This window comes from Anguilla anguilla, chromosome 6, assembly GCF_013347855.1.
Source record: "Anguilla anguilla isolate fAngAng1 chromosome 6, fAngAng1.pri, whole genome shotgun sequence".
Classification (NCBI taxonomy): domain Eukaryota; kingdom Metazoa; phylum Chordata; class Actinopteri; order Anguilliformes; family Anguillidae; genus Anguilla; species Anguilla anguilla.
Window position 1 is genome coordinate 49,497,576 of NC_049206.1, and position 21,160 is coordinate 49,518,735.

General features: G+C 40.4%; 2 protein-coding genes across 3 annotated transcripts; both read right to left on the reverse strand.

The window, feature by feature from the left end:
* Positions 1-5,663: 5,663 nt before the first annotated feature.
* On the reverse strand, positions 5,664-17,033 carry gpr63 (G protein-coupled receptor 63). 2 transcript variants are annotated; one of them, XM_035420217.1, is made up of 3 exons: positions 16,432-17,033; positions 15,768-15,822; positions 5,664-7,410 (listed from the first exon to the last, which is right to left on the reverse strand). In XM_035420217.1, the coding sequence occupies exon 3, from the start codon at positions 7,284-7,286 to the stop codon at positions 6,036-6,038; it is 1,251 nt and encodes a 416-aa protein (XP_035276108.1). In that variant the 5' UTR covers positions 7,287-7,410; positions 15,768-15,822; positions 16,432-17,033; the 3' UTR covers positions 5,664-6,035. The 2 variants fall into 2 exon arrangements, with proteins under 2 accessions (XP_035276108.1, XP_035276109.1); XM_035420218.1 differs by lacking the exons at positions 15,768-15,822; positions 16,432-17,033 and adding an exon at positions 7,543-9,009.
* A 2,364-nt stretch (positions 17,034-19,397) lies between these two features.
* ndufaf4 (NADH:ubiquinone oxidoreductase complex assembly factor 4) lies at positions 19,398-21,160 on the reverse strand. Its single transcript, XM_035421182.1, has 3 exons — positions 20,973-21,160; positions 20,266-20,360; positions 19,398-19,936 (listed from the first exon to the last, which is right to left on the reverse strand). Exons 1-3 carry the CDS (start codon positions 21,097-21,099, stop codon positions 19,625-19,627), a joined length of 534 nt encoding a protein of 177 aa, XP_035277073.1. The 5' UTR covers positions 21,100-21,160; the 3' UTR covers positions 19,398-19,624.

A 21,160-nucleotide genomic window follows, 5' to 3' on the forward strand; every position in this document is an offset into this window, starting at 1 on the left:
AGGCGCGAGTCGCACGTGACCGTGCACACAGGTGCGTGAGCTCTGTTGCCACGGCAACCACGCGCTCGCGAGTAGGGATGCAAGCGCGCTCAAAGTTATCGCCGCATTCCTTCTTTTTTGCTCAGGCGAGGTCCTTTGGCTTAGAGGAGACCAGTTCTGTTCGTTTAGCACATGCAGTAGACCTTCCTTCCCTTGGCTCCACTGGACTAGAACAGCTTTCTGGAGAAGTCTGGGTTATATTTTCTGCCAGGCTTCAATCACCCTGTTAATTTATTGAAATCAAAGCAGATGAAGACGCTGATCCTTTGAGGAAAAAAAGAATGCACAAAGACTTGAAGCCTGCTCTTGGAATGCAATTACAATGTTTGCACCATAGAATGGATTCAAAATGCATATTTATGAAAAGAGAAGACGTAAAATAAGGTTGTGCAGAAGAGCCTGAAGACCTTTTTATTAGTTATTTTTAAATTGAATAATATCACCTTTATGTGACATGACAAAATCTTGTTGAATGTTTGAAGTGGATAAACTTGTCTGGCATTTTCAAACTATATAAACACAACTGTATGCAGCCTTGTCAAACTATTGGAGCCACTTTCATTTTGGTATAAAATAATGTGTCACAATTACCACCAACTTGAAAATTATATTTGTACTTCCTCACTTCCCATTTGTGTGGATAAAATACATTAACAATTACAGCAGGAATAACCTACATAGCTGCTATTTAAGTCATGTTTAATATGCCGGCTTATAAGTAATTCCTCAAAGGTATTGTAGAATGTTTGGTGTTTGGCCAACATAACCATACCAGCTAAACACATGACCAACATTGCAACACCAAAAATGTAAATAAAGCAACAAATTGTGTGCTTCTCTTAAATATTTTAAAGCAATTTCACATTAGTGCTTGTTTGTGTGTGTGTGTGTGTGTGTGTGTGTGTGTGTGTGTGCGTGTGCGTGTGTGTTTGTGTGTGATTCAGACCACTTGAGACCAAAAAACAGAATATGAGGAAACTCATTAACTATTAAGCTGACATGGATGGATATGGATGGTTCATGGTTGAGAACCACAGGCCCATTCCTGACACTAAGACTGAGGATTTCTAAGAGGCTTAAGTCAGAGAGAGAGCAAATCCACCACAGATCAGTATAGCACTCCATTAGCCTTTGATTTTAATGAGAATGCATTAAAGGGCCTCTAAGGACACTCACTGTGGGGCAATTTGATTTGTTTTAAGCTGTAGGTGAAAACCTCTTACATAATCACACCAGGGTGTGAATGAAGACAAATCAACTGGGACCACAGGGGGGTTGTAGGGGGAATCAAATAACCAACGGTCAGTGGATCACCAATCTGAAGTTCAGTTGCAAATGTCCTGAATAACATTGTGTGAACTGAAATATTTGTTTTTGCTAAAGCCATCTGCTTCACTATCTGATGTCCCTTGTGAATTGAATCCACAGTGTCCTCAATAGATGGACACACTTTTTTCAGTAAATTTCATTTCTGACACTGCTGATTGGTGAAAACACTAACACACAAGAAATAAAATCCCACAAATCTAAAACTTGAAGTGAGTCTAAAAAACACTGTACTTGTCGATTAAGTTAACTAATATGACTAGATATAAGTAGCTCTTGTGCTAATTAAAACATACTATGTTCCAATCATCTAACATCTATGCCTGTAGTACTCATGCAGCATGAGCAAGACAAGAACTGTGAAATAATTTAGTCTCCTCATTCTGTCCTGTTTTCTGGAGAAAGCTAATCGTTGTGGGAGAACACAATGGCTGTTGTACTGAAGTCCACAGGGAGGACAAGGCATGCAACACCAAACAACAGAGAGAAGAGAAAAACATGTTCAAATTCTAATCAAGTGGGTGGTAAATGGAGAATTAAACATTTTTTTCTTACATCTTTTTCTCAAGGATAGGTGCTCTAACCCGCTGAAGAAGTTAAATAGAAAGAACATAAAAGATACTATTTCAATAGTATTGCAGCAAATAGACACTGTACCTTCTGTTACTGGTGCCTAATGTCGGAAATTCAGCAAATGTTACATATAATCAGGGCCTAACTCCCTCACAATGTTATCATTTGAATTGTGTATAAGGTCATTTATACAGCATTTAAGAATATTTGTAAATGCTGTATACTGTATGCACACAGTGAGCACCTAATATATTTCCTTAATTTTGTTTACTATCCACATAAACTATCAAGTTCCAGTAAACGTAACTACAGTTTTAAATCGTAAATATTTAACACATGACATTCTGACACCCTTCATTTTATTCCCTAGGAAAAAAAATACAATTTTATCTAGCAATTTATTTTGCGTAGGCTTCTCTGGAGACAGCCCCCAAGTTTCTGTTGCTTAGTAATAGTGGTTCTGCATATGATTGAGGTGAGCTTCAAAGCCCCGAGCACACTCATTACTCACTGCTGGCAGGATAATGAATTCCTGAGAGGAAGCTGATTAGGAATATCATCCTTTATACTTACAACCCAGAGAATCGCCACAGCTAGATGCATTTGAATAATCTTTATCTAAATTATCCCGGTCAAGCAACAAAGAGCACCTGAGGCACTCTTTTGCTTTGAGACTGAATATACACATTTTAAAAATGCCACACTATGCTTTAAGTCTTGAATTGGTTTTGGAAAAAGTTAAAGTCGGCTGCTTGCAGCTAAGACATCATGAATTTAACTATGACTGTGGTCTGGCTACAGAGTCATAGGTCTGCATTCCAAACCTTCATTTCCATCTACCCATATGGTGTAAGACTTCGAAATTATCTTATTTGCCCTTCTCCACAAATAGCTCTTGAATACAATTTTGATAACATAATGAAATTAACAAATGATCTAAAATGATTTCCATGACATCTTAAACGAGTCTGAACGGGCGTGAGACTGGATGCATCATTTCCACTGGGCGCAATTATAAGTAATGACTCCAGTAATGATGAAAACAGTCAAAGGAAAGGAATGGTGAATTAGTTACATTTGGGCAATCAAGCTCACATGAAAGGTAAACTAACCCACAGCCACTTCTTATATGCATGGCAAATGAAATAGCAGTCTTCGGGTTATTTAATTTACATGAAAATGAATAATCACGGTTTACACAAAAGGAAAGAACATAGCGGACATTGGATGTAGACACCATATATGTAGATTTTGAACATTTGAATTTTGTATGCACGTATTGTGTAAGTTGAATCTTCACAAGAAGTCAACTCATGAGGAATGAGTCACACACTTGTGACTGGATTATCAACAGTCATAATCCCCAATACATTAACAAACACCTCTAAGACTCTGGGGACAACTGCAGCAGAGTACACCAAAATATTATCATTGCCTTATCTGCACGTGATTATATCAGTGTTGTCATGATACTGAAATTTGAACCTTCGATATGATGCCTTGAAAAAAATCGATATTCCATTATTCCATCGATAATGCTTTAAAAATGGCCCTTGGGCAAATAATTAGAAGCATCCATGTGGGGGGATACAGTCAAATATCATATCACAAAATCTTCAGCCAGTTTCACCTTACAACCGGGATCATCAACTCTGGCCCTCAAATCCAAATCCAGCCCTGGTTTTCTTTTCTCCCGGGTAATTAGTGCTACTGATTGGCCAGACTGTCTTCACACCTAACTCCCAGGCAAAGGGAGGGAGGAAAACCAGCAGTTCTCGGCCCTCGAGGACCGTGAGTTGCTGATCCCTGCCATACAGGATAGTTTACATATTGGGATATTTTACTTTCAGCTGTTGTACAAGTTTCTGAACAGGCCGGAACTAACAGTGCAGCAAGTCTAGCCTACTCAACCTTTAAAGGGAACCCTGCCTGTTAAGACTTGTCAGCCTTAATATGGTGTAAATGCCTTCAATTATATAAATATGTTATTAAAACCACATGAAAGATTTTAGTTATTTAAATATTTTTTTAAAATCCTTCAACTCGTAGGTCACCATTGTTATTGCCGTCGCAATGCACTCTGGGTAGTGACATCGGTAGTGACAATGGTTGCTCGGGTCTTGATCCATTGTTGTTGTCCACTGAGCAGCATTGAAAATGTCTTCTGTTCAGCCTTTTCGATTCGAGCCAGAGCGGGACATTACTCAGGAGGAAAGCACCGAGGACAGTTTACTGGGCCATCATAATATTTCATCATAAGATAGTTTGCCAGGGCATCATAATGTTTCAGTCACTAAGTAGAAATGGCTGCCGTCACAAACTAACCTCAAAAAATTCTTTGTAGAGGTCGGCGTGTCGGTCCTTCGGGTGCTTTGCCAAATTTCTTGCGTTTGCAGCCTTACTTAGAACTGCTCTAGGCTATAGCATCGCTTGTATATGGGCTTGGTGGTGTCCTACACCCTTCCTTCTTTGTTTGCCTCAAATGTCAATTGTTGTTTTCTTCTTCTCTCACTACAGGTAGCGGAGGCTCCGCACTTTCCATTGTAACTTAAATAAACACCGCAAAATATCTTCAGGCGGAACACAGTCGAAAACAGCACAGTGAGCGAGAGGTTGAGCCGGGCTGCTCCGTGTGGGCAGCTGTGCGTGTTGCCGTTTCCCTGTCTGTGTCCCTGGTGGAGGGAACAAAATGCAGGCCGTTTTATCGCCTTTTCCACTCAGCAAATAGTCCTGTTTTTCCACAGGTATCGATTCTTTCACATCCGGGTATTGATACCGTTTCAAAAATCCTAAATCTATACTTACCGATATTTCTGACAACACTAAATTATATGGTGCGAAAGTACATTATGGGGCAAAACTCATGCGAGACCTTACTGTAGAGCCCACTAAGTAATCAAGACTTGCTACAGGGCAAATCCCACCAAAAACCTTTTTAATATATTGGTCCTTACCTTGAGAATAATGAGTTCATGTCATAAATGTGTTAAATACCAGACTACAATATTGTAATTGTTATCACAATTATAGATAAAACGATGAATGTGTTGCCATTACACAGTATTCACCAATTCATACAAAAATAAGAGTTATACCCCAATTACATCACTTCAATTGGTCCTTTGTAGGTAGACAAACAATTAGGTTTTTACATGTGAAATACAGGCCACACTAATTACTCCTGGGGTAAAACCACACACCAAATTATGATTTTGGGTAGAGTTTCCCCTTAAACCCAAGTCCACTGCTGTACATACAGAATGTGAACATCCTTTTAAGTGAAAACATGAGTTTTGTGGGATGTCGCTAGGAAAAATAAAAAATGCAGTCAATGCATAGAAGTGTAGGTTGAAATGTGGTGTGTATGTAAAGCAAATCACTGAGGCTTAATGTGTGTCAGACATTTACAAGCAAAAGTGACAGATTCGTCTGATCAGGACATTTTTATGAGTCAATTTCTATTGCAATAATATGTGGTTGATTTGAGATACTACTTCGCCATTACTGATTGAATTAAACGCCATGGTAATGTGCCTAGCATTTTGTCCCAAGTAATTTGCACAGCTTTTTGCTCTACTTCATTTGCATCACTTTGATTTCTTGTAACTCATGAGTCACTTCTCTGGGGTGGGTGGAGAGATTCAAATTACTGACGAGAAAGCCAATGAATAACTTTTATGTAAGGACAACGGGACCAGCCAGAAGGCAGACACAGTTAGACGATGGTAACAATGTAACAAATGTCTACGCTTTATTACATTCAAGATAAAAGTACAGTACACTGAAATTGCACATTTTCACCAGATACAGCAGCATTCTGACTGGCATAGAACTAAATCATAGGCACAAACAGACCGTTCGGATAGAAATATTAACAAGGACAAACGTTTCAGTTTGTTGTGACTATTTTTAAAAAACAAAAAACGTTCATATAAGCATTTAATTTACACGTTTTTGTAAACCGGGCGCAGACGACTCGAAACAAAGTTTTTAAAAAAGAACGATCATAACTTATTATGAATTCACACACATTCATGTGGTAAGAATTTGGGGAAATTAAACTGGACCGCCACCGTGTCTTTTTGCAGTTGGGAGATTCAAACGACCGAACGATGCTCCCCGCATACGTAGATGGCGCTGGGACGAATTCGCCGCTTGGTGTGGCCCGGGAGCTGGGGCAGGAACTTAAAGTACTTGGGCATCAGGTCCAGGCAGGCGTCGCGGAACTTCTTGATCCGCCAGTAGTAGATGAGAGGGTTGAGGGCGGACTTGAGGTAGCATAGCCAGAGGAGCCAGGTGCTGATCTCGAAGAAGCTGGCCCTGTGGTAGAAGCTGCTGCTGAAGGTGGAAAACAGGCTGTAGGCGGTGAAGGGCGCCCAGCACACGGTGAAGACGGAGAAGAGGATGAGGATGGTGGTGAAGGCACGCGTCTTGAAGCTCATGTCTATGTTCATCTGGAAGGGCCTCTGCAGGCTCATCAGGCCCAGCTTGCTGGCCTGGCTCAGGCAGATGCTGTCCGGATGGCTGTGGATGCGGATGGCGTTGTGGCGCACCGTGCCCAGGATGCCCATGAAGGTGTAGAGCATGACTGTGAAAGGGACGAAGAAGACGACCAGCGCCGTCAGGACCACGTAGGCCCGGTACCCGGGCTCGGTGGAGTGGCCGAACACGCACTGCGGGGCCCTGGAAGGGATCTGGAGGCGGGGCTGCCCCACGGCCAGGGGGAAGGAGAAGCAGAGGGAGAGGACCCAGGATACGCCAATCAGCACTTTGGCCCTATAGGGGCTCAGTTTGTCCTGCTTCTGCACGATGATGAGGAAGCGGTCGATGCTGATTATGAGCAGGATGGCCACGCCCTCGATGACGAAGAGCCAAAAGAACATGGCTGAGACCCGGCAGAACGCGTCCCCGAAGATCCAATGCGTGGTCATGACGGTGACCAGCGCGAAGGGCATGTTCAGGACAGCCAGCATCATGTCGCCAAAGGCCAGGCTGGCCAGCAGGATGTTGATGGCCGAGCGCATGGCCGACCGCTGGTAGACCATCAGGCACACCACCGCGTTTCCCAGGAGGGAGACCAGCAGGATGACAATGATGGCGATGAGGAAGAACACCTGGAGGGGCAGGCCGACGCCCTCCGCGCCCGCCTGGAGGATGGGGGCCGTCGTCGCGGCGTACGCCGCCGCCCCGCAGCCCGAGGTGCAGTTCTCCGCGGAGGCCGTGGCCATGGTGGGGGGGAACGTTCCGGAACCCGGGTCCGAAAGGTTCAGAAGCCTCGCGCCCGAGGTGTCGAAGGTTGCGTTGGTCTCCGCGGCGTCCGCGCGGGGCACGTCAGCGGAGTAAACCATTCTTCCCAGCCGTGCGGGGGCACAGCCTGTGGCATGGTCAATGGAGCGCTGCCGCCGAACATGGCGCCTTCCGTTCCGTTCCACCGCACTCCGACGGCAGACACATCTCAGCGAGCTCGTCAGCCTGCAGGGAAACGGAGCGGGGGAGAGCGGTTAAGAGATCAAAGGCAGTCCGGAATAACAAAAGACTCTAAATTACTTCACTTCGAGTGCTTTATTTAAGCCACAGAATTTTCCGCAGCCTCGCCTTACATACGCGGTGTCGAGGGATCCGTTGCGTTCGCTTCAAACATGCAAATGCTGTTTACAGTACACTCTTTCGTTGCTAAGCTGGCTGTGCCTCGCGCCAGGAAGGAGAAGATCTTTCGAGTGCTGCGCTTCCTCATCTGAGACCGACTCAGCCTCTTCCCTGTATCTAGGGAGACAGGCCCACTAGTACAGCACAAGCTTAGAGCACAATGTACGCCATCACTGGAAAGCAGCTCATTCCAGTCATTTCTTATCTGCTCATTCTGGTTTGTTCAACCGCATTGCAGGATTAAGAGAGCATTTGGAAAACCGTCAGGAGCTTGTGCTACCCTACTCTGATGTAATTATTTTAACTTTCAGTGGTTAAAATGAATCCAACACAATTGTTTTTTTAGCTATTATTATCTAAAATACGCAAGTATAGAATGTAAAAATCTATTTAAATGGCAGGTCAGCAGAACTGCCTGTATGTAGCATAATTGAAGACAATAGGAATTAAAACTTTCTTTTGCAAATGATGGATAGAAATAGGATACAAATGATGGTGAGATGGATCATCAATCAATTTTTGCAAATTATGGATGTAAAAACGCTAGAATGCTCCAGGCTGCATACACATTAGTATTATAGTACTCCATCAACTGTATGTCTGGTGGTTTTGTATTTCAGAATCAAAAACAGTACCATAATTTCAATCTGATTTCAGTGTACAGTAATGTATCAAATGAATGGGGAGAAATACAAATCAAAGTTAGTAAATTTGAGTCATGCACCTTTGGCAGGGCATAACAGTATGTTTGCCCCGAGGCTGACAAAGCCTTCCATGTTTGGCACTAATGTGCGATAAGCAGGAGATGATAGACAAAACGGCACGCCGTCTTCGTGACGAAGCTCCGCGAAAGGCGACGAGCAGCGACCGAGACAGTGTCTCCTGCCCGTGAAATCCCCTCGGTGTTTAACAGAACGAGCAGTGTTAGCCGCTAATCCTCCCCGCGTCGGGCTGTGAGGAAGCCCTTTCTCGATGAGGCTGTGTCTCAGCGGACAGGACGGCGACAAACAGAGAGGAAAACTACAGAAGAAGTTACCTCACCTCATCCCAGCCCCCCCTGCTCACATCGTATATTTTTGATCCTCCCCGGGACGTGTGAATAGAAAATTCTGGAAATGTCACAGGAGTTGGCAGGGTAGCAGCTGGTACCTCTGGCTGGCTGGATGAATTCACAGATTTAATTCTCAGTGGGGGGGAGCAACTTGCGTCAGTGGAAGCGGCCATCAAAAAGTGTACGGGGTTGGGGGGAAGAAAAAAGACTGCCAAACTAAATTTTTTCAACAACACTGCGTATGTCGCAGTGGCCGAATGTGAACTGATCCACGACAAATGACCAACTGCAGAGCTCTGCCCCCCAAACAGAACAGAACCAAAACATAGGGCACTTCCGTACACCCACCCCTGATCATTTATTCACCGCACATCTGTTTTTAGTATCTTGGACAGAAAACAATCAATGCTTCGCCGCCCGAAGTGTAAAGCCAACCTCTCATCTGGCCACTCGCAACATCCAAGACAGCTCAAAAATGACCTAAGGTGACCTCATTAATGATGGACTCAAAAAACCTGCTCTGTAATTTTTATAGGAGACCTCATTTGGAAACTAGACTGCTAAAAGAGCTTTTAGACAAATTCATGACATGCATTCTACTAGCCCCTCTAATGATAACCACTCCTAATGTTCAGATATTGCAGTGATGGTGGTGAAAAAATGTTTTGTGGCGTTTTTTCTAAGATTGAGGACTATGGTATCCTTAATTGACTTGAAAAGTTGTTATCCCTATCCAGAAATCAAACAATTCCTGCACTTAAACTGGCCATTTCATGCTCCTTTCTACAGTTCAATAAATGACTGATGAGCTGTGCCAAAATGGCTGCCAACCACCACTGGTAGATAAAAAGAAGGAAGAGGATTTTATGCACATAGATAAAGCGCTAAACTCAGATGTACGGGAACTAGACCCTAAATACCCAGTAGTTATTCATTTTGGGATGGGGGAAAAGATTAAATAATGGTTAAACATTATGCCTCCCAACTGAACAAATAATGTTATTACAGGGAATAGGCTAAAATTAAGAAATATTTATAAAAAATAAATGAAAATGTGAACATTCTGTAACCAAGCAGCGGTGCCCAGGTGTCACACACATCCATTCCAGCTCAGAGCGTTTTATGGGCTAGAAGACATTTTAGCAGATCGTATCACTAAGCAGAGTAAATGTTCATCCGAGGACAACTTCAGACTGCAATAAAAAAAGCTTATCACCTCTGTAAACACAGGATACTGTTATTTAAACCTTGTGCGGTTTACAGTGACTCCACGACAAATGTCATACTGCAGACATTTCTGAGAAACTTTCAGTCTAGCACAAAAGAAATGCAACATTTCCTCAAGACAGTTAGACTACTCTACCTTGGAATTCTCAGGTTATCCTGACACCCACCTTTGGGTAATGTCTAATGTCATGGTTATTTTTAAATGAATTATTCTAGTTCAGAAAGGCAAATTCCAGAAGTGCGTTAAAGTATACTGTACCACTCAAATCTCAGCATTCGGCTGTTACTGGCCCATGTTTGTCTTTGAACCCGTGCTGAGCAGGTTGTTCAGACCATTCAAGTATTACTGTCCTGTGCATTTGAGCCAAAACACACTCCTAATCAATAGATCTGGCCCGACGTGCGTACTCGGAACAAACAAAGCAAAACAAAGGCTACCCCAGCAACTGTCATGTTTGCATACTCACAGGTTTGTCATTTGCAAAAATAAATAACGTAAGAACGATACATTTCACTAGACAACTGCTAAATAAACGTTTTGGAAATTACATTAATGAAATAATGTAGGCCTAAATAAAATCACGAAACCTCCATCACTATCATTATGCGGTGAAATAGCCTAACTGGTACTTTTGACGCAGTGGCTCGTTAAATAGGCTGTGTACAATGTATCAGGGGAAAAGGCGAAATGCCCCTGAACATTTTACAAAGAGACTGATCCAGTGAAAAAAGAGAACTCTGACAGTATGTTTAAAACTGCGATAAAAATGAAACCATGAACCTAACCCAAACCTGTCAGCTATGAATAAAAATACTGCAACAATAATCTTAACACCTTTGCTGGAAATCAATGTGTTGCCTTGAATAGGTTCTATCTGCCTTGACAACAGTGTCATAAAGTGGAAAAAAACTGCAGGGCTCTGAAGATATTCTAAACCCAAACTTCTTACTCCGATGCTTCATAAAAAAAGGTTACAATATGGTTACAGTACCAACTGTACATTTTTGTCCTAAACAGCTAAATTGAATTGTTAAGTAATTTAAGGGAGAACCTGTTGTCCGGTTCAATCTTTAACCCCCACAGATCTAACACTAGATCTTTATACACCACTGTTCCACTCCTAAATCTGTGTAAACAAAAAATAAACCGCAACATATGCCAAAACAGAAGGCCATTTATGTTCCACTTACATTCCTCTCAAGTTTTATAGCCCTACACAACATGGCAAAGATGATCACTCAGCAGAATAATAATAATAATCAGATTTAGTTATATAGTTATTAATTGTCGCTTTATAATTATTATTATTCTTAAGGAACAATTTGATAAATTTGTTGAATGCTATGCTGTTGACTAGATATTTAACAGACTCTACAAAAATCACAAAATTTAAACTATGCAGCTCATTATGACTGCTGTAATTGTTAGATGATTTTCCTTTCTTGTAAGGAATATCATAATAATACTTGAGAGGGCAATGTTTTATTAATCATGTTTTTGAGCACATCTGTGATGTCTGTCTTTACTCCATCATCTGCCAGGGACACTATGGAAAGCCTTTAGAGCCATTGTACATTAAAAATACATACTCAATTGTTTTTTTTCAGACATCATTTTTAGTCAGTGGGAGGTAGGACTTGTCAAGTGACATGGCAGATTCTCAACACTCTTGAGTGGCCCTAGGGGAACACAGCCCAATAACTGCTGCAGGTTTCATATCACGGAAATGCACTCGTCCACCTTAACCTTGTGTGGTACATTCCATTACAATACATATAAGGGGTGTAAACCTCAGGCTTCACCACTACCACCACATATTTCAATTTTGAGGCAACAGTTTGATATTTGGAAATATCACAAATTGTGCTGTGACACAATAAGATCTAATATACTAAGAAACGATCGACATGTATGATCCAGCTAGAAATCATGCAACAATGTACACATGCAACCAAAATGAGGTGGAGAGCGCAAAAAATTATTGACACCAGATTCGACAGACGGAAAAACGGTACTAGAGGAAGTGGGAATGAGGTCAAGTCGGAAAACGCAATCGGTTTCTAGAGAGCAAACCGCTGTAATATTATGGACATTTTCATTTAGCTATGATTCATAACGTTACAGATCAACTGTCGCATCTTGTATCGATCGGATTGGATCATTGCCCTTTGAAGCAATCCATCGATCCGGATCGATGCATCACAACACCCCTCCATCACACGTAAATTAAATAAATTTTAGATTTATGGAGAGGCAATGCTTTGGTCCAGCATTATTGGCTACCTGTCAGGGTAAAGCCACCTATGGATCACCCATGTGGATTATTTCACTTCTTGGTCTATCTTCCCAGATTGTTGAAAGGCTCACCTCAGTGCACTTCTGAGGACAGTCGGCAGGGCCGTGTATGAATAAATCTGCATCATGTCCAAGAAGGGAGCGCCACCTTTTCAAAAGCACAGGAGGGCCCAAGGACGTTTTTAATAAACCAAGCATTCAGCGAAGAGACTGAATCTGCATTAGCTGTTTTGCTTATATGAATTCCCAACAACTGTCCACTTTTAAGATATGTGGAAAATCAAATCGAATGTGGGAAACGAAAGATATTTTTCTTCTCTATTATCTATAAAAAAAGAGAGAGAGAAGAAAAGGATATAAGAAACCAATTTCAGACTTACTATTGCCAGAGCGTATTCAAATGTTACTATATTGCTTGTAATATAATATTTGAAATTTAATATCTTCAGCATAGGTTACCTGCACTCTCAATGATCAGGAGACAGAATGTCTATTCAATTCAACGGTATGTTAATTATTAAACACTCCACTTATTTAACTCTCACGAGTCACTCCATGATAATTACGCTACGTATAATAATTTGACAATCAAATGTAATTGGTTACTTTTGGTAGAATGACAGAATATGCAGTGCCTTAATTGTTACAAAAAAAGTGAAACTACAATGTTTTTGCATTCACATTTTGCCTAGTTTCACAATAACAATGGGGCACTCTTACGCACAGAGGGCATAGAATTTATTGAACCATCCATATGGGGGGCAATAGATTGCAGTGCTTACTGCAGAGAGAAACATTTTGGATCCATACTTTTGAAGCACTGGATTATCTGGGTTTAAAAGAGGAGAGTGATTTTATTTTATTCTTATAATGCTTTTTTATTCAGACACATTGTCCTTTGTCATTTATCAATTTTGTAAACGTCTCATCTTTGCTTGATTGGTGTTGATTGCTACCTATTGTGATGGTGCCTGCTATACTGGTCATGTGGTTAGCTCTAATGGTTTCTATGTGCATTTTTGCCCGATTGGTTTGTATATTAGTAAGTTACTCCTCTTCCTTATACACGCCCTGATGAAGACCTGTTGGTCGAAACGTGTTGCCATTTTTATTGTCCTTTTCGACAAGCCAATTAATAAAGGCTTCTAATTATCTTTCCTTTTCATCCTTTATTTACTTACTATACAGTGGCTTGGATTTTTTTGGATGTAAGCTCAATTTTTATTTTGCACTATTTTATTTGTTTATTTATTTATATGGAGCTTTTTTACTTCCTTTTTTCGATGTTTTAACTGTTTGTAACAATTTGCAATACAATAAACACATTAACCGTAACTAATTACATGGGGCTTTTGCCTGCAGTACTGTATATTGGCTACGCTGTGTTCATATCGCCCATTTAAAAAACTGCCCAAATGGCCAATTCTATCAAAAACATCAAAAGCCAGCTCAGACAAACACATCTATTGTTTAAGTGTCAAGGACAATTATTTCTAGAGCACGGTAGCTTGTTCAAAGCAAACAATCTCTTGTTCAAAGCCATTTATTTTGGTGTAAATCCACAGAAAACGGTAGTTAATTTGAACACATTTGTTTCACGGGGGAACACTGTCTGTCATGAATCTTTCACAGAATGCAGACAGCAGAACTATTCCAGCTGCTTAAAGGGCTCCTGAGAAATTTGACGACTGCTTCCCCGAGGGGGAAACATATATCCATAGAAACCATAGTAACCGCAGAAAAGGGCTTCGCTCGGTACCTTGCGAGTCAGTGATAACGCCGCATGCCGAGTAGTTTTGGAACCTAGCAACCAGCTGCCTAGTATCTGGATGTTGTTCTGTCCTTTTAAAAATGCTACTGCCCTTTAAAGTGATCACTCAGACTAAATCGTCAGCACAGCCTGTGTTAAGATTTGCAGAGACGTGTTAAGGCGCAGGCAGAAATATGATGTGAAATCAGTTCTACTTCAGTATGAAGCTACATAGACAGATCATGCTGAATGCTGCCTTTGATTAGTGTGTACATTCACTAAATGCATTGAAATGCCAGAGAGACATTTACAGTTATTCAAACATATAGTCCAAATTAAAGAAAATCACGAAACTACCATAAAATAGGTACAATTTTCCACTTTCTATAGAAAATTTGATTTGAACCCACCAGCGAGTTACCGCATTATTTACATACCATAAATTACACTCCAAAATATTGCAGCAATACCATTTCACCATGCAATGTTATAGACAGGTCTATACACATATGCTTAACCGACTCTGAATATGTTAGTATTTATTCATTTTTTACAGTACTCTTTACCACAGATTAATCACTATACATTTAGTTACTTTGGACACCGATCTATATTTGCTTTGAGTCTCCATGGAAACAAGGTAGGAGGCAGATGAAAATGGGATGCTTCATATAAGGTCATTTTTACACTTGTTGGCAGATCCTGCCAGCCAGTTCCTTTTGATAATTGCCAGAATGTTAATTACAATGGGGAAAACATGAAAAAGTAAAAAAAAAAAAAACTGTATGTGGCATAATATGAACTGAGAGTAGGCCTGTCATCTTTCATATTATCATCATCCTCCCAAAGTAGTAGAGACCCTGGAATTGATTTTAAAACATTATTCTTGAGACTACAAAAAGAGAATGCTTAGGTTGCGGCAATTCGGCAAGAAACACTAGCACTACAGTTTGAAACATTATGTTTCTATGCCGTATGCCGCTCAATGTAGCCCCTAAGAGTAGTGAGATATGTCCTTCACTTTGATTAAAACAACTCAAGTGTTTTCTGGATATTGACACAGTATGATGTGTTCTGTTGTTCCCTAAAATAAATGTTATAGAAATAAAAAGAAATTGCAAAAGGCAGGACAGGGTATCAGGAATATCAAAAAATGTGTATAAAATGAAAGGATGAAAACCAGGGGATCGACACTGGTTCCGGGCCTATGGTTCTTAAAGAGGAAAGGTAATTTTATATCCGGCAATATTAGTGAGAAAAGTGATTTGGATCTTCAAGATTCAATCAGTATCATCTTTGGTATTGTGTTTCAGAGAGCTCATGAATAATCAGCAACTATGAAATGCGTGTTTAGTGTGGTCATACGAGTCACTTTTTCAGATACACACAGCAAATACAAAGTAAAGCAATGCAGATTTTTGAGGTCAAATCAATTTCTGCCCCCTTCTAATGTCAGTAGTTAAGGTTAAACTGTATGGGAGACCATTTTCTCATCCTAGCAAGTATTAGTAAAAGATAAAATTCACACAAATGTAAAATGCATACACTACAATCCAAAGATGGGAAAACACCCATAAAATAAACCAAGGACCTATTATGTTACCTATTGTATTCAATGTCTACTGCATTGAAAACATAGGCTACTGGTAGCTAGTCAAAGGAGTATTTGTGACATCCTCAATTTGATACATTTATTTTTATTAAAACAAGTAGCCTTTACAAGTGGTTCAGATGGTTAAACGTTTAGTTTTTTTTAAAACACATATTTTTTTTAAATCAAAGGGCAATATTATACATTTAAATATGATTCACTTTAGCCCATTTATTTTACCTCTTTAATAATCAAAGATATGGCCTACCTTGTAAACAGGATGTTCTGTCATCCGAATGATTCGCAGGAGTGGTCGTACAGGTCTGCATTAAGAACACATACGCAGCACGTTTGCATCAAAGATATAAAATGTAGACTAGTTGGCCTACTAAATTCTGGGACACCGTGTCTTTGTGTAAACTTAAATGTAATATATAGGCTACCCTCCTCCCATATTCCATATCCGCTTCATTTCACGTTGAATAAGCAGCATACTCTTTCACAACTGGAATAGCTAATGTGTATTTTTTAAACCTTGAATGTGTTACTTAAAAATTTGAGTTTTATTTACAGGTAGGCCTACATCACAAATAAATCAGCTGTCTGGCAATAAACCACAGGTATTGCAAATATGATAAATGCGATGGTAAAATTACTACATCTTATTTTATTCCGTCGCTTTTAAAAAGGATATCCGCTTGCTACTTAAAATACAACATTATCAACAGTTAATAGCCTATTCCATCAAATACACGTTTACTATTTTCAATAAGGAACATAGGCTATTGCAGTTATGGATCGATTCACCAATAGCAAATCAACTTAACCAGTAGCATTACAATTAGGCTAATAGGGAACACAAATTCCATTAAAAGTTTACACACATTAGAACATTACTGCTACATTTTTTAATAAATAAAAATTTAATCTACCTGTTTTTCTTGTTGTTTTCAGGCACGATGAGATGGTAGACCGGTAAGATAGCTAATTAGATAGCTGTAGCATTACTAATGTTGGCTACTTAGCTAGGAGAGGAGTACGGTAAGCAACAAAGACTCCAAGCAAGGCATCTCAGTCTTCCAACCTATCCATGCTTCCGATAGTATCGATCCAACTGGTGCTTTTTCTTCCCCTTTTGAAAGCTTGTGAGGTGTCGACACTCAGGTTTCCGATTTTAAAATCCATCATCGGGGCATGGGCAGGAGCATAATTAGCAAGATAACTTTACAGTTAGTCGGCGATCATTTGGATTGAAAAAAACTAACTAGTTCACTACCAAAACCATTTTGTAACGCCACCTTTGGTCACAAAAGACTTTATTTTGCGATTCCGATTCTATCCTTGATTTGGTCGCGCTGTAGTTAAACATCAGCTATGCGTTCACTGAAAACGTTGAAGTGCTGCACCCCAATCTTTACGTTACACTGTTGCACATACAGCTCCATCTAAAACTAGATACACTCCCGTTACCACACGCCACTTAAGAAATGAGCGATTCGACTCGGAAGCTGCAATGTAAAATCGACACTGTAAAAAGAACAACAATCACAGCCTGAGTCTCGTGTAAGTGACTGGGATGTTAACCAATCATATCAGCTTTTGACCTGTGGGAATGCTATACCACCCAATGGTGACTGAGAGTCGTCCTCACTTTAAGTTTGGTTGTAGGAGATAGAAGGCACGTGTAGTATCTTGACTAGCCTACAGCTAGGTGGATAATCATAGAACGTTTTTCGTCTTGGTAGAAAAATTTGCCAGTCTCTCCGTGAAAATTAACGAGTGACTTGGTGAATATTTGCAAGTGCTTGATTTACAATCACCCCCCCCCCTTCACATAACTAATGTGCAACCATAAATGCAATGGTTGCTTCATGAACTAAGTATAGAATGTGTATTGTAGCGCTAAGGGTATAGACTAAGCAAGACTAAGCTATTTTTCTCAAAGTGCTATATACAGGAATATGTTAGGAATATGCCTTAGATGCATGGTCATATTGTTACTTGAGGGGTGGTGGAACTGTTTTTGTTATGTTCCATAAAAATCTGGTTTCGCAATTTGCCTGTAGAAATTCCATGAGAGTTTGGAGATGATTCAGAGGCTAGTATTTCTGGCAGTGACGCATGGGGGAAGATGAACCTGCTTCCATTGCTGGGCCCCCAAAAGAATTGCCTTCTATCAGATAGAGGCCCCTAGGTGACAGTTCCTCTTCATGGGCTGATAGGGCTCCCTTGGCTGCATGTAGCCTCTTTCCCCCACATTCCCTTAGTAGAGAAATGGGCTGGGTGAGATGGGACTCCTATCACTCTTGTCAAGTGAGATTACACAGCATTACCCCTTTTCAGCCGACACTTATTGGTGGAAGCCAGACATGTACAGTGAGTACCATAAATATGCACTAAACGGTAGGCAGTATGTTTAGGAGATAGTAGGCTATATATTGTGTGGACACAGTATTCAAGAGGCTGTTTCAGACATGGCTGATGAATAAAAATTGCTGCAATTTCTGCATGGTGAAACAAAATGTATGAAATTTTAATAAAAGCTAAATATCTGCCCTTCTACACACACAAGCTTACTATCTATTGAGTGAGCATACGTACTGATTTCTGTACTTTGTTTTAAGAGAATATAGTAATAAATGCATTTGCTTAAGATAAAGAATTGACCAAATGGGCGTATACTTTTATATTGTCCAGCAGAATACAAAGGCTTTCTTTCTCAAAGAGTGTATGTTCAAACAAAGGGTAAGCCAGGATTTACAATGACCCCAGTTAATGTCAGTAGAGCTCCAACACCATGTATGGAATCATATTGAAGTATTAAACTCTTCTTTGGGGGATGCTGTAGGATAAATAATTTGCACATACACACGTACAAACACCTGAAGAACCACCCACTGAAATCAAGAATTACAATTTATTTATTAGGATTGAATACTGCCAATCGAAATAGCTAAGTATGAACACTGATGCTGTCTGGAATGTGTCATCAATTACTCAGTGAGTCAAAACAAACCATTGTTCTCTTAAAATAAAGCTGTTGTTATTTTTCTTGAAAACATGCACTAAACATAATTTAAATATCCCATAAAGGTCTATAGTACAGTTTGCACCAGGCAAACCATGGCAGAATGGTTGTTCAAATCTACACATTCATTCAATGATGACTCAATCATTCCCTGTTTTCAGGCAAATTTACTTTGGATGGCATTGAAATTCACTAGCATAATCTAGATCTGGAGACCTGGATCTACTTGCCTAAACAAGTAGACGACCTAAACAAAAACAGGGGCTTGTTCAGACTCTTGTAGGATACAACAGCACTGTCATGGACACATAAAATCTGATTCCTCTGAGAACACATTCTCAATTGTGCCAGTGTAGACATTTCTTCCTGCCACAAATTACCCACGTATGGACCAAATATGCATATTGCCCATGGATGTTCAACTGCAGAACATATTTGCTTCAGAACCATGATGCTGGCACACCAGGTCCCCAAAAACTGCAAGTCTCTCAGCTTCCCTTTCAAGGTGACCAAGGCTGTACCCCTCCCATGTAAGGTTTCATGAGGACAACTCACTCATTTACAGACATGGCCCTCTAGTGGTAGAATGAGTTACTTACCCTGATCATGACAACAGTCTTTTGCTCCCACCTATCACCTTTACAAGATTCATCTGTTGTTCCAAGGCTTACTCGCTCAACCTGGATCTGAACTGTCTGATGGACTCAGATATGCATCATAACTTCATTTCTAAAAAATTGTACTGATAGCCACAGTTTAGTTAGCATAACACGGTAAATTAGGTGAACTGAGCTGGAACAATTGGAAGAACTGAAACTGATGGATGCAAAAGAATCAGATGGATGCAAAAGAATCAGATGTAATACAAACTATAAGATAATGTTTAAATATTTTAATATTCAAAATATAGAAATCAATAAATATGTTTTTCCATATCTTTCTTCACGATGACCATTTGAATTATCTTGGCAATGTAAAGATCTAAAAACAGATCTAAAAAAATGCACATTCATCAGAAATATATTCATTCACACAAAAATGTGTATACACAAAAGCCTGATGCAGTCCATCATGTCAGGTAAAACTAGATGCCGACGTCAGGTGGCTTTAATCTGTTTGGGCTCCTCCGTCTTTGGGGGTTTAATTTTGACATTGAAGGGGACAAAAAATTCTAGAAGTGCTTTTGTGTCTTTTAAGTCCAAAGAGTACTCCTGGGCGATCCTCTCAGGGGTCCATGATTTTGGAGATTGCTTGTGGTTGTTGAGAGCTGTGAGAGCCTCTACAATTGATAGTTTGCCTTTTGGGACATCTGTGATGTCCAACATGCCATAGGGGTCCCCAGGCAGACTGAATTTCAATGGTCTGCGTTCTTCATCCTCCAAGGTCTCTGCTTGCGACTGTTTCATGACCTGTGTAATTGCAAGAAGGCAATAATAACCTTTCTCCAAGTTATTGTCCCACAACACGCCCAAACACCAACCAAAAAAACACCAAGACAAATGAGGCGTTATTAAAACTAAGAGTTAACAGTGATGTGCACGCCTCAAAACTGTCCACTCGCACACAGTTGTACGGTTCTAGGAAGCCACCGCGCTACTACTCGCTAGCTAGCCTAACCTATTGTTCTAACCTCCCGCTAAAACTGCCAACTTGATGTATCTGCAATGCAATGCATAACTTAGAACTGTTGGTCGACATTACTGTGAAGCAAATGCATCAGCTTTTCTGTGCCTCTCACCTGCGCAGGAGGGTCCTTTGACTCCACGTATACCGACTTCAGCAAGGACAGTAATGGGTCATCTTTCTTATGGATGGATTTATCAATCTCGGGTGCTGAAAAACAAAGGATATGGTTCAAATGATATAGTTAATTTCACATTAGATGTTGAACTCAAAGTTTTGAAATCTTCAAAAGCTAGTTAGTTACTAAATACTGTTTTCATAAGTATCGGGTATGGCTAACCAATTCAATAATACATTACTTTGGGTATAATTAAACTAATTGTACAAGACTGATAACCTAGTAAGAACAAAGTTAGCTTGCTATAGGCTGATTTAAACTGCATTAAATTAACTTCTACATCTACACTCACAACGTATGATAACTGACAGAAATTTCTGGTAAACGCGTTCCTATTACCCATTCGGAACTAACGTTAGTCCATGCCAGCTAAGAGACGAAACACGAAGATCAATTTAGGAATCGTTAGCAATACAGTAGCCTATACAATACTCTTCTGTCGTCTGACAAGTTTACTTTGTCCTGAAAATTCATATTAAAAGGTAACGTTCGTTTAATGGCTAGCTAGCAAGCGCCACATCCTTGGCAATACGTGTTAGCTATGCTCGCTAGCTCATTCGACACTCTTCACCCTCAATGACAAACATTACTTCAATTTTGTTTTCTTGCCAGCGTTAACCTAGCTAGCTAGTAAAGTTAATTACTTTGTTCTGTCGTATCCTTGTGCGAAGGATGTCGGGGGGCAACAAGAGGTTTTGCCTTTCCGATTTCTCGGTGAGCCCGGTTTTCCAAGTTAAAATTCCTAAACGCCCGTGTTACGCGTGCCCCCATGTTGCTCTGTTCCCCGGCGTTTAAAATACAATTCGAACTCACTCCGGGAAGAATTAAACTT

Excerpts from the sequence above, each read along its gene's own strand:
- gpr63 (XM_035420217.1), bottom strand. The coding sequence starts at position 7,286 with ATGGTTTACTCCGCTGACGTGCCCCGCGCGGACGCCGCGGAGACCAAC.
- ndufaf4 (XM_035421182.1), bottom strand. The coding sequence starts at position 21,099 with ATGGGGGCACGCGTAACACGGGCGTTTAGGAATTTTAACTTGGAAAAC. Across the intron at positions 20,361-20,972 it reads CAAGGATACGACAGAACAAA|CACCCGAGATTGATAAATCC; the intron begins GTAATTAACTTT and ends TTTGTTTTTCAG. Across the intron at positions 19,937-20,265 it reads CAAAGGACCCTCCTGCGCAG|GTCATGAAACAGTCGCAAGC; the intron begins GTGAGAGGCACA and ends GCAATTACACAG.